The sequence below is a fragment of the Giraffa tippelskirchi genome, chromosome 6 (genome assembly GCF_054371585.1).
Source record: "Giraffa tippelskirchi isolate mGirTip1 chromosome 6, T2T-mGirTip1v1.2.pri, whole genome shotgun sequence".
Lineage (NCBI taxonomy): Eukaryota > Metazoa > Chordata > Mammalia > Artiodactyla > Giraffidae > Giraffa > Giraffa tippelskirchi.
In genome coordinates this window covers 97,847,278-97,861,444 of record NC_137280.1, presented here as the reverse complement: position 1 = coordinate 97,861,444, position 14,167 = coordinate 97,847,278, and the positions used below count along the sequence as shown (strand labels likewise).

Genomic DNA, 14,167 nt, shown 5'->3' with positions numbered 1-14,167 from the left:
CCTATTTTTAGATTACTATGATCAACTCTATTAACTGGATTATAAGAAATGTCCTAAGAGTGTAAATAAAATGAAGTTTATTAAAAATAAATTTAGCATTACCATATATCTAGCAACTTCACCTCTGGATATATATCCAAAAGAACTGAAAGCAAGGACTCAAACAGGTATTTGTACATCCACATTCATAACAGCATTATTCCCAATAGTCAAAAGGTAGAAGCAACCCAAGTATACATCAACAGATGAAAGGATAAAAAAAAACACATGCAAGAAAATTCTGACACATGCCACAATATGGATGACTACTGAGGACCTTATGCTAAGTAAAATAAGCCAGAGACAAAAGGAGACATATTGTATGATTCTACTTATACGGGGTACTTAGAATAGTCAAATTCATAGAGACAGAAAGTAGAATAATGGTTACCTGGGATTGAGGGAGAGAGAGGGATGGGGATTTAGCATTTAATGGGTACAGACAGAGGTTCATTTTGGGATTATTAAAATATCCTGGAGATGGATGGTGGTGACAGTTGCAGAATAATGTGAATGTATTTAATGCCACAGAACTTAACACAAAAATAGTTAAACTGGTAAATTTTATGTTATGTAGTATATATTTTTACCACACAATTTAAAAATGTAAAAAATGGGTCAGCAATATAAAGGTATGAACTCAATACTAACAAATCTAAGAAATTTTACCTCTTCGAAACATACTGACTATAAATACCACCTAGTGGTCACAGTTAAAAATACCAAATTCCATTATCTAAGAGGCAGCTAAATTATAGCTCTTCCTCAATAATCTTACTCAAATTTATTGAATCAGCACCTTCTTCAAATGTTTGTGATGTCTGGATCTGGATTTTACGTCTGATTTAACCAGTTTTCCCGTAGACCGAAGAGAGGCAATTTCAGAGCGCTTTATTCACTAGGTATGTAAAGGAGCCCTCTGCCAGCCAGCTCACAGCATGAAGATTCAAGGAACTACTGACCACCTAACCATGGTTGGTAAATTTCTCACCCTCATGACAAGGTCTTCAAATTTTCTAAACTTCTAACATTATATCTTGTTAGAAAAAGATTTCCAAAATAGAATCTCATGTTCAAATTTAAATATGAAAACATACTTTCAAGGCCATGCAATCAATTTTTACTTACAGTAAACTAGGTTTACATGAGCAGTCAATGCATCAATTATGTTAAAGCCTTTATTTCTGTGGATCACAACAAACTGTGGAAAATTCTTAAACAGATGGGAATACCAGACCACCTTACTGCCTCCTGAGAAACGTGTATGCAGGTCAAGAAGGAACAGTTAGAACCAGAACAACTGACTGGTTCAAAACTGGGAAGTAAGTACAACAAGGCTGTATATTGTCACTCTGCTTATTTAACTTCTATGCAGAGTATATCATGTGAAATGCTGGGCTGGATGAATCACAAGCTGGAATCAAGATTGCTGGGAGAAGTATCAACAACCTCAGATATGCAGATGATACCACTATCACACAGAAAGTGAAGAGGAACTAAAGAGCCTGTTGATGATGGTGAAAGAGGAGAGTGAAAAAGCTGGCTTAAAACTCAACATTAAAAGAACTAAGATCATGGCATCTGGTCCCATCACTTCATGACAAATACAAGGGGAGAAAGTGGAAACAGTGACAAATTTTATTTTCTTGGATTCCAAAATCACTGTAGATGGTGACTATAGCCATGAAATTAAGAGACACTTGCTCCTTGGAAGGAAAGCTATGACAAACCTAGACAGTGTATGAAAAAGCAGAGGTATCACTTTGCCAACCAAGTTCCACATAGTGAAAGCTATGGTTTTTCCAGTAGTCATGTATGGATGTGAGAGTTGGACCGTAAAGAAGGCTAAGTGCCAAAGAATTGATGCTTTTGAATTGTGGTGCTGGAGAAGACTCTTGAGAGGACTTTGGACTGCAAGGAAATCAAACCAGTCAATCTTAATGGAAACAAACCCTGAATACTCATTGGAAGGACTGATGCTGAAGCTCCAATATTTTGGCCACCTGATGTAAAGAGCCAACTCATTGGAAAAGACCCTGATGCTGGGAAAGACTGAAGGGGGCAGCAGCAGAGGATGAGATGGTTAGATAGCATCACTGACTCAGTGGACACGAATTTGAGGAAACTCCAGGAGATAGTGGACAGGGAAGCCTGATGTGCTGCAGTTCATGGGATTGCAAGGAGTGGGATGCAACTTGGCAACTGAACAACAACAAACAACAAACTAGGTTTACCCATAACTCTGTGATTGCTTTATTTACTTCAAATAATAGTGCCTGATATCTACCACAAAGAACTCTGGTCATAATAACTAATTACATGTATGGTAGAACTCACCCATATAGAGAGAAACAAAAATTCCTTGTTTAATAAGTGGTCATATGAAATCTTTACAAAAGATCATGAGGACTGAGATGGAGGTTTAAATCAAATGAATTTTTAAATCACTACACAAATATCACATAATTTTACTTGAGCTTAATGTGAAAATGCTTAATAATGTAAGTAGCAAGTTACTTTGCAAAAATATTCCCTTAAACATCAATATCAGAGGTTCAGAGAATTTTTAATAGGTGGTTTTGTTAGAACACTTATTGGTTAAACAACGTATTTTTAACCAACATTAAGATTAATATTTTCAAGAAAACGTTACCTTCTTCAAGCTTTTTTTTCAGTTCTTCTATTTCCTTCTGAAACTGACGAAGCAAAGCATCCTTTGGATCTTCATTAATTCTAGCTTTATTTTTAATATTCTTAGCACGATTAGCATACCGCAATGTACTGATGGTTTCATCATAATTGTAATCTGCTGGCCCAATATTTGCACACTGTTGAATTAGGAACACAAAATATTTTGCTGTACACATGATACAGTTAAAATTTTTTAATTAATTTTTATAAATAATATTCAAATATTATTTTTATTATTACATTTTAATTTTTAAAATTTATTTATATTTTGGCCATGCTGCATGCATGATCTTAGTTCCCTGACCAAGGATGGAAACTGCAGCATCCCCTGCAGTGGAAGCATGAAGTCTTAATCACTGGACTACCAGGGAAGTCCCAACACACTTAAACTTAATACTACCATTATGAATATATCAAAGAATTCTGGAACATATTTCCACTCTGGCTGTGCAAAAGAGGGCATCACCCCATGGGTTTCCAAACAATCCAATTATAGGCTAGCAAACATGGTGTGCTAGAAAAAATAACCACAAATTTTAAAAAGTAAAATAATCAATAGTTTTTAAAATGTTATGAATATCAATTGTTGGCATAAATCAGAATCTTAAAATTTTCCTGATGGTAACTAAACCACCAATTAAGTCTTACCATCATAGTTTTTGAATTTCCTCCTAAGGAATCCTGAAGAAGACGAGTCAATTTAGAGTTACGATAAGGCACATGAGTGCTTTTTCCATCAACCAAGGCAGAAATAACATTACCAAGGGTGGAAAGCGACAGATTGATTTTTGTAGCTTCTCTTAGGCGCTGTCCAGTAGCTCCAGTTTTTGCTTGTCTTTCTGAACCCTAGCAATAAACAGAGACAGAAGGAAAGCTAAAATAAAAAAAATATAGAATATTCTTCCCAAAGTTAAAGAAAAGTATTTTAACAGTAAAAACTCTAATATGATATCTGGAATTCACTTCAAAATAATACTGGAAGCGAAGAAGTATCTGAGGGTAGAGATGAAATAGAACTGGACATGAACTATTAAAGTTGGGTGATGAGTATATGGAAAATTATACTTCTCTGTATAAGTTAGAAACAGTCCATCATTAATAGTAAGTTAAACACACATATAAAACTTATATATATATAATCACTCCTTTTCACTTAAGTTATTACGCATTTATAAAATAAAAAGAAACTACAAGAGTTATTCTTAACTAGCATCCTCTTACTTACAGCAAGATCCACAAGATGAAGCTTCCCCATCCTGACATGCATATTACCATCAACACCTTTTTCACTACACTCTATAGTAATTGTAAAGATGGCATGGGAACGGGAACTATGTTCATTCATATTAGTTGCACCAACAGAACCTTGAATAAAAGAAGGAAACTCTTTACAACTATTAACAACAGGGAATGCCTCTAAAAATAATATGCAAAATACTGAATTTCATCACAGCCAAAAGCTAGAGAACATGGTTAAAACACAAAAGCTTAGGTGTATTTAGCTATGAAATTTCTGACATTTATGCTGGTAACAAAAAACTAATTTTTTCATATTAAAGAGGTACTTTTAGAACAAAATACTTAATTTCAAGTATTATTGGCTTAAAAAATTAACTAACTGACTTTAAAATATATGTTAAATAGTTCAAAAAATAAACTTCTGTTTCAGCTGTCTCTAAATGGTATTATATTCTGGGAAACAATCACAGGAATACTTTCATATATACATTAGATGATAACAAAAATCTTCAGGGTAAAACCGTTTGCAACAGCAAGACATCAAAAACAACCAATAGGGCAGCAGTTAATCAATTATATTAATAGAATAGTCACACTATGGATTACAAAGCAGTCTCTTAAAAAAATAAGGTAGATCTTAATGACATGGAAAGATACCCAAAATATATGAACTAGAGAGAAAAAAGTTAGACAGGAGTATAGAGTATAATCCTATTTCTGTAAAACAAAAGCATCCATTCAAAATATGCTAAGAATTTGAGTGTGTATAAATGTTTTACATGAATATATTGTGCAAACAAAAAGATGCTTTGTTTTTCACAATGGGCATGTATGGGTTTTTTCCTTAAATTCCAAAGTATTTTAAAAGCAATATGTTAATTTCATCCAATACCAACATTATTTTCCTACTATACATTCATGTACAGGCAAGCTGTAATTTTAGAATTTAAACATTAAAAGGGTACTCTTTATCAGCAAATAGCTATATTAGAAGTCAAGTAACTAGAATGTAAATTGCATAGATAAGGAAAAGTAAAGCTCAATGAAAGAAGGTAAATGGAAATCAGTGAGGGAAAATGCAAGGATTTGTGACTCCTTGTACATAATCTTTTTCTATTTTCTTTCAAATAATGAATTTTTAAAAATCAAATTTATGAATTTTTCCACGATATAAAAAAAAAATCTGACATCACTTCAAATCATCTAATCAGAAGAAACACACTATACGTATTTCCACTGCGTCAATTCAGTTCAGTTCAGTCGCTCAATCATGTCCAACTCTTTACAACCCTATGGAATGCAGCACTCCAGGTTTCCCTGTCCATCACCAACTCCCAGAGCTTGCTCAAACTCATGTCCATCAAGTCGGTGATGCCATCCAACCATCTCATCCTCTGTTGTGCCCTTCTCCTCCGCCTTCAATCTTTCCCAGCATCAGGGTCTTTTCAAATGAGTCAGTTCTTCACATCAGGTAGCCAAAGTATTGGAGTTTCAGCTTCAGTCCTTCCAATGAATATTCAGGACTGATTTCCTTTAGGATGGACTGGTTGGATCTCCTTGTAGTCCAAGGCACTCTCAAGAGTATTCTCCAACACCACAGTTCAAAAGCATCAATTCTTCGGTGCTCAGCTTTTTTTATGGTCCAACTCTCACATCCACACGTAACTACTGGAAAAACCATAGCTTTGACTAGACGGACCTTTGGCGGCAAAGTAATGCCTTGTTTTTTAATACACTGTCTAGGTTTGTCATAGCTTTTCTTCCAAGGAGTAAGTGTTTTTTAATTTCATGGCTGCAGTCCCCATCTGCAGTGATTCTGCAGCCCAAGGAATAAAGTCTGTCACTGTTTTCATTGTTTCCCCATCTATTTGCCATGAAGTGATAGGACCAGATGCCATGATTTTCATTTTTTGAATGTTGAGTTTTAAGCCAACTTTTTCACTCTCCTCTTTCACTTTCATCAAGAGGCTCTTCAGTTCCTCTTCACTTTTTGCCATAAGGGTGGTGTCACTGCATATCGGAGGTTATTTACATTTCTCCCACCAATCTTGATTCCAGCTTGTGCTTCATCCAGCCCGGCATTTCACATTGATGTCTGCATCAAAGTTAAGTAAGCAGGGTGACAATATACAGCCTTGACGTACCCTTTCCCAATTTGGAACCAGTCTGTTGCTCCATGTCAGTTCTAACTGTTGCTTCTTGACCTGCATACAGATTTCTCAGGAGGCAGGTAAGGTGGTCTGGTATTCCCATCTCTTGAAGAATTTTCCACAGTTTGTTGTGATCCACACTGTCAGAGGCTTTGGTATACTATACAATAAAGCAGAAGTAGAAGTTTCTCTGGAACTCTCTTGCCTCCTCTATGATCCAACGGATGTTGGCAATTTGATCTCTGGTTCCTCTGCCTTTACTAAATCCAGCTTGAACACCTGGAAATTCTCAGTTCATGTCCTCTTGAAGCCTTGCTTGGAAAATTTTAGCATTACTTTGCTAGCGTGTGAGATGAGGGCAATTGTGCGGTAGTTTGAACATTCTTTGGCATTGCCTTTCTTTGGGATTGGAATGAAAACTGACCTTTTCTAGTCCTGTGGCCACTGCTGAGTTTTCCAAAATTGCTGGCATATTGAGTGCAGCACTTTAACAGCATCTTCTTTTAGGATTTTAGGATTCCACAGCATAGGTCTTATTTTATCTTTTTTCCCACTTAACATTATCTCTACATATATTTCCACATTAAAAACAACTTAAAATTTTTACTAAAATTGATTTTGTTATTGCCTTGCTGAGAGATATTTGGAATTGTTTCCTATTTTAGTTATTTTTATAAAGGAAACTAATATGAGCATCTTTAAGCAGATACCTTTTTTCTCTTTAGAATTCTATCCATGGGATGTATTTTTTAAACTGGAACTACCTCATGAAAGGATAGGAATAGTTTTATAGCTATGTGATTATCCAATCAAACTATAGCAGTGTTTTAATTTGGAGAGGGAGAGGAAGTCTAATTTGAAAAAGTCATATTTAATATTTTAATACGTATTATTTTTGCAATGTAAGTAAAGCATGCTACTTATGATTGTGATTTTTCTCTCTTTCTGATTATGGAAACAAACCAATGTGACAGACATTATATCAAAAGTGACCTACATTAAATTTTACAATGCCTAGAAGAGAACAGCTTGCAGCAATTGAGTAGAGTCTGTTTCTGTTTCATAAATATGTCCATTTGTGCTGTATTTTAGACCCCACATATAAGTCATATTACATGGTGTTTGTCTTTTTCTTTTTGACTTACTTCATTTAGTATGAAACTCTCCAGGCCCATCCATGTTGCTGCAAATGGCATTATTTCATTCTTTTTTGAGTCTGAGTAACTGGGTTTCCCAGATAGCACTAATGGTAAAGAACACTCCTGCCAATGCAGGAGATATAAGAGACACAGGTTCAATCCCTGGGTCAGGAAGATCCCCTGGAGGAGGGCATGGCAACCCATTCCAGTATTCTTGACTAGAGAATCCCATGGACAGAGGAGCCTGGCAGGCTATGGTCCATGGGGTTGCAGTCAGACATGACTGAAACAACTTAGCATGCACATACGCAATATCACATTATATGTATATATACATATATATTGATTCATATTAATATGTACATATATGTGTACATGCGCATATTAATATAAACATACATGTATTACTTTATATACCACATAAATATATATATATATTAGTATATACACACATATATTAATTTACACACACACCCACACACCACATCTTTTTTACCCATTTATCTGTCAATGGATACGTAAGTTGTTTCCAAGTCTTGGATATTGTGAATATTAATGCCATGAATACTAGGTTGCATCTATCTTTTTTTTTCTTAAGTTGTTCAATATATTTTTTTAATTGAAGGATAATTGCTTTACAGAATTTTGTTGTTTTCTGTCAACTTCAACATGAATCAGCCATAGGTATATACATAGCCCCTTCCTTTTGAAACTCCCTCCCATCTTCCTCCCCATCCCACCCTTCTAGATTGATACAGAGCCCCCGTTTGAGCTTCCTGAGACATACAGCAAATTTCTGTTGGCTATATTTTACATATGGTAGTGTAAGTTTCCACCTTACTCTTTCCATATATCTCACCCTCTCCCTCTCTCTCCCTGTGTCCATAAGTCTATTCTCTAAGGCTGTTTGTCCATTGCTACCCTATAAATAAATTCTTCAGTACCATTTTTCTAGATTCCTTACATGTGCGTTAGAATACGATATTTATCATTCTCTTTCTGACGCACTTTACTCTGTATAATAGGTTCTAGGTTCATCCACCTCATCGGAACTGACTGAAATGCATTCCTTTTTATGGCTGAGTAATATTCCATTGTGTATATGTACCACAACTTCTTTATCCATTCATCTGTTGCTGGACATCTAGGTTGCTTCCATGTTCTAGACATTGTAAATAGTGCTGCAATGAACAAGGGGATACATGTGTCTTTTTCAACCCTGGTTTCCTCAGGGTATATGCCTAGGAGTGGGATTGCTGGGTCATATGGTGGTTATATTCCCAGTTTTTTAACGAATCTCCATACCATCTTCCATAGGGGCTGTATCAATTTAGATTCCCACCAACAGAATAAGAGAATTCCCTTTTCTGCACACCCTCTCCAGCATTTATTGTTTGTAGATTTTTTGATGATGACCATTCTGACTGGTGAGAGGTGATATCTCATTGTGGTTTTGATATGCATTTCTCTATGAGCGATGTTGAGCATTCTTTCATGTGTTTGTTAGCCTTCTGTATGTCTTCTTTGGAGAAATGGCTGTTTAGGTGTTTTTCCCACTTTTTCATTGGGTTGTTTGAGTTTCTAGCATTGAGTTGTATGAGATGCTTGTATATTTTGGAAATTAATCCTTTGTCAGTTGTTTCATGTGCTATTATTTTCTCCCATTCTGAGGGTTGTCTTTTCACCTTGCTTATACTTTCCTTTGCTGTGCAAAAGCTTTTAAGTTTAATCAGGCCCCATTTGTTTACTTTTGTTTTTATTTCCCTTACTCTAGGAGGTGGGTCACAGAGGACCTTGTTTTACGTCATTGAGTGTTCTGCCTATGTTTTCCTCTAAGAGTTTTATAGTTTCTGGTCTTACATTTAGGTCTTTAATCCATTTTGAGTTTATCTTTGTGTATGGTGTTAGGAAGTGTTCTAATTTCATTCTTTGACATGTAGCTGTCCAGTTTTCCCAGTACCATTTATCAAAGAGGCTGTCTTTGTCCCATTGTATATTCTTGCCTTTGTCAAAAATAAGGTACCCATGGGTGCATGGGTTTATTTTTGGGCTTTCTATCTTGTTCCATTGGTCTACATTTCTGTTTCTGTGCCAGTACCATACTGTCTTGATGACTGTAGCTTTGTAGCATAATCTGAAGTCAGGAAGGTTGATTCCTCCAGCTCCATTCTTCTTTCTCAAGACTGCTTTGGCTATTTGGGGTCTTCTGTGTTTCTATATGAATTGTGAATTTTTTGTTCTAGTTCTGTGAAAAGTGCCGTTGGTATTTTGATAGGGATTGCATTGAATCTGTAGATTGCATTTGGCAGTATAGCCATTTTCACAATATTGATTCTTCCTACCCAGGAACATGGAATATCTTTCCATCTGTTTATGTTGTCTTTGATTTCTTTCATCAGTGTCTTATAATTTTCTGTGTACAGTTCTTTTGTCTCCTTGGGTAAGTTTATTCCTACATATTTAATTCATTTTGTTGCAATGGTGAATGGGATTGATTCCTTAATTTCTCTTTCTGATTTTTCATTGGTAGTATATAGAAACGTAAGTGATTTCTGTGTATTGATGTTGTATCTTGCAACTTTGCTAAATTCACTAATGAGCTCTAGTAATTTTCTGAACTGAACTGATATACAGTATCATGTCATCTGCACACAGTGAGAGCTTTACTTCTTCTTTTCCAATCTGGATTCCTTTTATTTCTTTTTCTTCTCTGACTGCTGTAGCTAGGACTTCCAGAACTATGTTGAAAAATAGTGGCCAAAGTGGACACCTTTGTCTTGTTCCTGATCTTCATGGGAATGCTTTCAGTTTTTCACCATTAAGAGTAACGTTTGCTGTAGGCTTCTCATACATGCCCTTTACTACGCTGAGGTAGGTTCCTTATATGCCCATTTTTTGAAGAGATTTAATCATAAATGGGTGATGAATTTTGTCGAAGTCTTTTCTGCATCTATTGAGATTATCATATGGTTTTTATCTTTCAAATTGTTAATATGGTATATCACACTGATTGATTTGCATATAATGAAGAATCCTTGCATTCCTGGAATAAACCCAACTTGATCATGCTGTATGAGCTTTCTGATACGTTGCTGAGTTCTGTTTGCTAAAATTCTGTTGAGGATTTTTGCATCTATGTTCATCAGTGATATTGGCTTACAGCTTTCTCTTTTGGTGTTGTCTTCATCTGGTTTTGGTATCAGGGTGATGGTGGCCATGTAGAATGAGTTTGGAAGTGTTCCTTCCTCTGAAATTTCTTGAAAGAGTTTTAGAAGGATAGGCATTAGCTATTCTCTAAATGTTTGATAGAATTCTGTGAAGCCGTCTGGTCCTGGGCTTTTGTTTTTTGGGAGATTTTTGATCACAGCTTCAATTTCAGTGCTTGTAATTGGGTTGTTCATAATTTCTATTTATTCCTGGTTCAATCTTGGAAGGTTAAACTTTTCTAAGAACCTGTCCATTTCTTCCAGGTTATCCGTTTTATTGCCATATAGTTGTTCATAGTAGTCTCTTATACTCCTTAGTATTTCTGCACTGTCTGTTGTAACCTCTCCTTTTTCATTTCTAATTTTGTTGATTTGATTCTTCCGTTTTTCTTAACGAGTCTGGCTAAAGGTTTGTCAATTTTGTTTATCTTCTCAAAGAACCAGCTTTTAGTTTTATTAATCTTGTGTCTTTCATTTCTTTTTCATTTATTTCTGCTCAGATCTTTATAACTTCTTTCCTTCTACTAATTTGGGGGGGGGGGGGTTGTTCTTCTTTTTCCAGTTGTTTTAGGTGTAAAGTTAGGTTGTCTATTCTGTGTTTTTCTTGTTTCTCGAGGGGGGATTGTATTGCTATAAACTTCCCTCTTAGGACTGCTTTTGCTGCATCCCACAGGTTTTGAGTTGTCGTGTTTTCATTGTCAATTGTTTCTAGAAATTTTTTGATTTCCCTTTTGATTTCTTCAGTAACTTGGTTATTTAGAAATGTGTTATTTAATCTCCATGTGTTTGTGTTTCTTACACTTTTTTTCTTGTAATTGATATCTAGTCTCATAGCGTTGTGGTCGGAGAAGATGTTTGATATGATTTCAATTTTCTTAAATTTACTGAGGTTTGATTTGTGACCCAAGATGTGGACTATCCTGGAGAATATTCCATGTGCACTTGAGAAGAAGGTGTATTCTTCTGTATTTGGATGGAATGTCCTGAAGATATCTATGAGATCCAGCTCATCTAATGTGTCATTTAAGACTTGTTTCTCTTTATAATTTTCTGTTTTGATGATCTGTCCATTGGTGTGAGTGGGGTGTTAAAGTCTCCTACTATTATTGTGCTACTGTCCATTTCTCCTTTTATATCTGTTAGTGTTTGTCCTATGTATTGAGGTGCTCCTATGTTGGATGCATAGATATTTACAATTGTTATGTCTTCCTCTTGGATTGATTCCTTTATCATTGCGTAGTGTCCTTCCTTATCTCTTGTAATCTTCTTTAAGGTGTATTTTGTCTGATAAAAGAACTGCTACTCCAGCTTTCTTTTGCTTCCCATTTGCATGGAATATATTTTTCCATCCTCTCACTTTCAGTCTATATATGTCTTTAGGTCTGAAGTGGGTTTCTTGTAAACAGCATATATATGGGTCTTGTTTTTTCATCCATTCAGCCAGTCTGTATCTTTTAGTTGGAGCACTTAATCCATTTACATTTAATGTAATTATTGATATATATGTCTCTAATGCCATTTTCTTAATTGGGATTCATTTTGTAGATCTTTTTTCTTCTCTTGTATTTCTTGACTATATAAGTCCATTTAACATTTGTTGTAAAGCTGGTTTGGTAGTATTAAATTCTCTTAACTTTTGCTTGTCTGAAAAGCTTTTGATTTCTCCATCAATTTTGAAGGAGATCCTTGCCGGGTACAGTAATCTTGGTTGTAGATTTTTCCCTTTCAGTACTTTAATATATCCTGCCATTCCCTTCTGGCCTGCAGAGTTTCTGCTGAAAGATCAGCTGTTAAGTGTATGAGGTTTCCCTTGTATGTCACATGTTGCTTCTCCCTTGCTGCTTATAATATTCTTTGTGTTTACTCTTTGTTAGTTCGATTGGTTATGTGTCTTGGGGTGCTTCTCCTTGGGTTTATGCTGTACGGGACTCTTTGTGCGTCTTGTACTTGATTGGCTATTTCCTTTTCCATGTTGGGGAAATTTTCAGCTATAATCTCTTCAAAAATTTTTCATATCCTTTCTTTTGCTCTTCTTCTTCTGGGACTCCTAAAATTCAAATGTTGGTGCGTTTGATATTGTCCCAGAGGTCTCTGAGACTATCCACAGTTCTTTTCATTCTTTTTACTTTATTCTGCTCTTCAGAAGTTATTCCCACCATTTTATCTTCCAGCTCACTGATTGATTCTTCTGTTTCAGATATTCTGCTACTGATTCCTTCTAGAGTATGTTTAATTTCAGTAATTGTGTTGTCTGTCTCTGCATGTTTATTCTTTAATTCTTCTAGGTCTTTGTTAATTGATTCTTGCCTTTTCTCCATTTTCTTTCAAGGTTTTTGAAACCTTGAAAGAAACCTACTATCATTAGTCTGAATTCTTTTTCAAGTAGTTTGCCTATTTCCTCTTCATTTATTTGGACTTCTGTGTTTCTAGTTTGTTCCTCCATTTGTATAGTATTTCCCTGCCTTTTCATTATTATTTTTTTTTAACTCATTGTGTTTGAGGTCTCCTTTTCCCAGGCTTCAAGGTTGAATTCTTTCTTCCTTTTGGTTTCTGCCCTCCTAAGGTTGGTCCAGTGGTTCGTGTAAGTTTTGTATAGGGTGAAATTTGTGCTGAGTTTTTGTTTCTTTGTTTTTCCTCTGATGGGCAAGGCTGAGTGAGGTGGTAATCCCGTCTGCGGATGACTGGGTTTGCATTTTTGTTTGGTTTGTTGTTTAGATGAGGCTTCCTGCACAGGGTGCTATTGGTGGTTGGGTGATGCCGGGTCTTGTATTCCAGTGGTTTCCTTTGTGTGAGTTCTCACTATTTGATACCCGCTAGGGTTAGTTCTCTGGTAGTCTAGGGTCTTGGAGTCACTGCTCCCACTCCAAAGGCTCAGGGCTTGATTTCTGGTCAGGAGCGAGGATTCCACAAGTGGTTTGTTATGGCATTAAGTGAGATTAAAATAAATACCCCAAAGTGAGAAACCAAAGATGAATCCCAAACAAATGGCAGTTACAAAATCAGGCAAATAATAATTAAAATAGTGGAATACACACACACACACACACACACACACATATATATACCCATGAGCAAAATCAAAACAGTCCAACAAAAATAAAGTACAATAGACTGATTCAGTGAACAAAGAAACCAAAAATTATCTTTACCAGTTAAGAACAATCTAACTAAAGCACAAACTGGAAAACAAAACTAAGGCAAGGTGGCAAGTGGGGAATGAAGCAATGAAAACAAAACTAACAAACATGTTGAGAGAAAAGAAAGAATAGATATGCAAAGTTAAATAGAGGTAGATGAAGAAGATTTATATAAAGATTAACTGCAAGGGGAAAAGAACAGTAGGAAAGGCAAACAAAGGAATAAACATAGAAAAAATATAATAGGTTTTAAAAAATTAAAATTATAAAAAAGATAAAAAAAAAAGAAGAAAGAAAAAAAGGAAAACTCCACAGAACTGCAAAAGCCCAACACAGATGCAGAGGTTTATAACAACAATAAAAAGTGTGACTGAATATACACATCTACATATATACCCATAAGCAAAAATCAAAACAGTAGAACAAAAATAAAGTACAATAGATTGACCCAAGGAACAAAGGGAACCAAAAATTATGTCTACCAGAACAAAACTAACTGAAGCACAAACTGAAAAACAAAACTAAGACAAGATGCCAATTGGGGTATAAAGCAATGAAAATAAAAC

At 35.4% G+C, this 14,167-nt stretch overlaps 1 protein-coding gene across 22 annotated transcripts in view; it reads right to left on the bottom strand.

Annotated features, from left to right (window-relative positions):
• KIF3A (kinesin family member 3A) overlaps positions 1 to 14,167 on the bottom strand; it is a 118,571-nt gene that overhangs the window by 48,328 nt on the left and 56,076 nt on the right. For all 22 annotated transcript variants that reach the window (XR_014056637.1, XR_014056638.1, XR_014056639.1 and 19 more), the window contains 3 exons: positions 3,956 to 4,095; positions 3,379 to 3,576; positions 2,693 to 2,867 (listed from right to left, as the gene is read on the bottom strand). Coding sequence is in view for 14 of the 22 variants with exons in the window: in XM_081500085.1 (XP_081356211.1) it covers positions 2,693 to 2,867; positions 3,379 to 3,576; positions 3,956 to 4,095 (513 nt within the window). In the remaining 8 variants the exon portion in view is untranslated. The remainder of the gene's footprint in view (positions 1 to 2,692; positions 2,868 to 3,378; positions 3,577 to 3,955; positions 4,096 to 14,167) is intronic.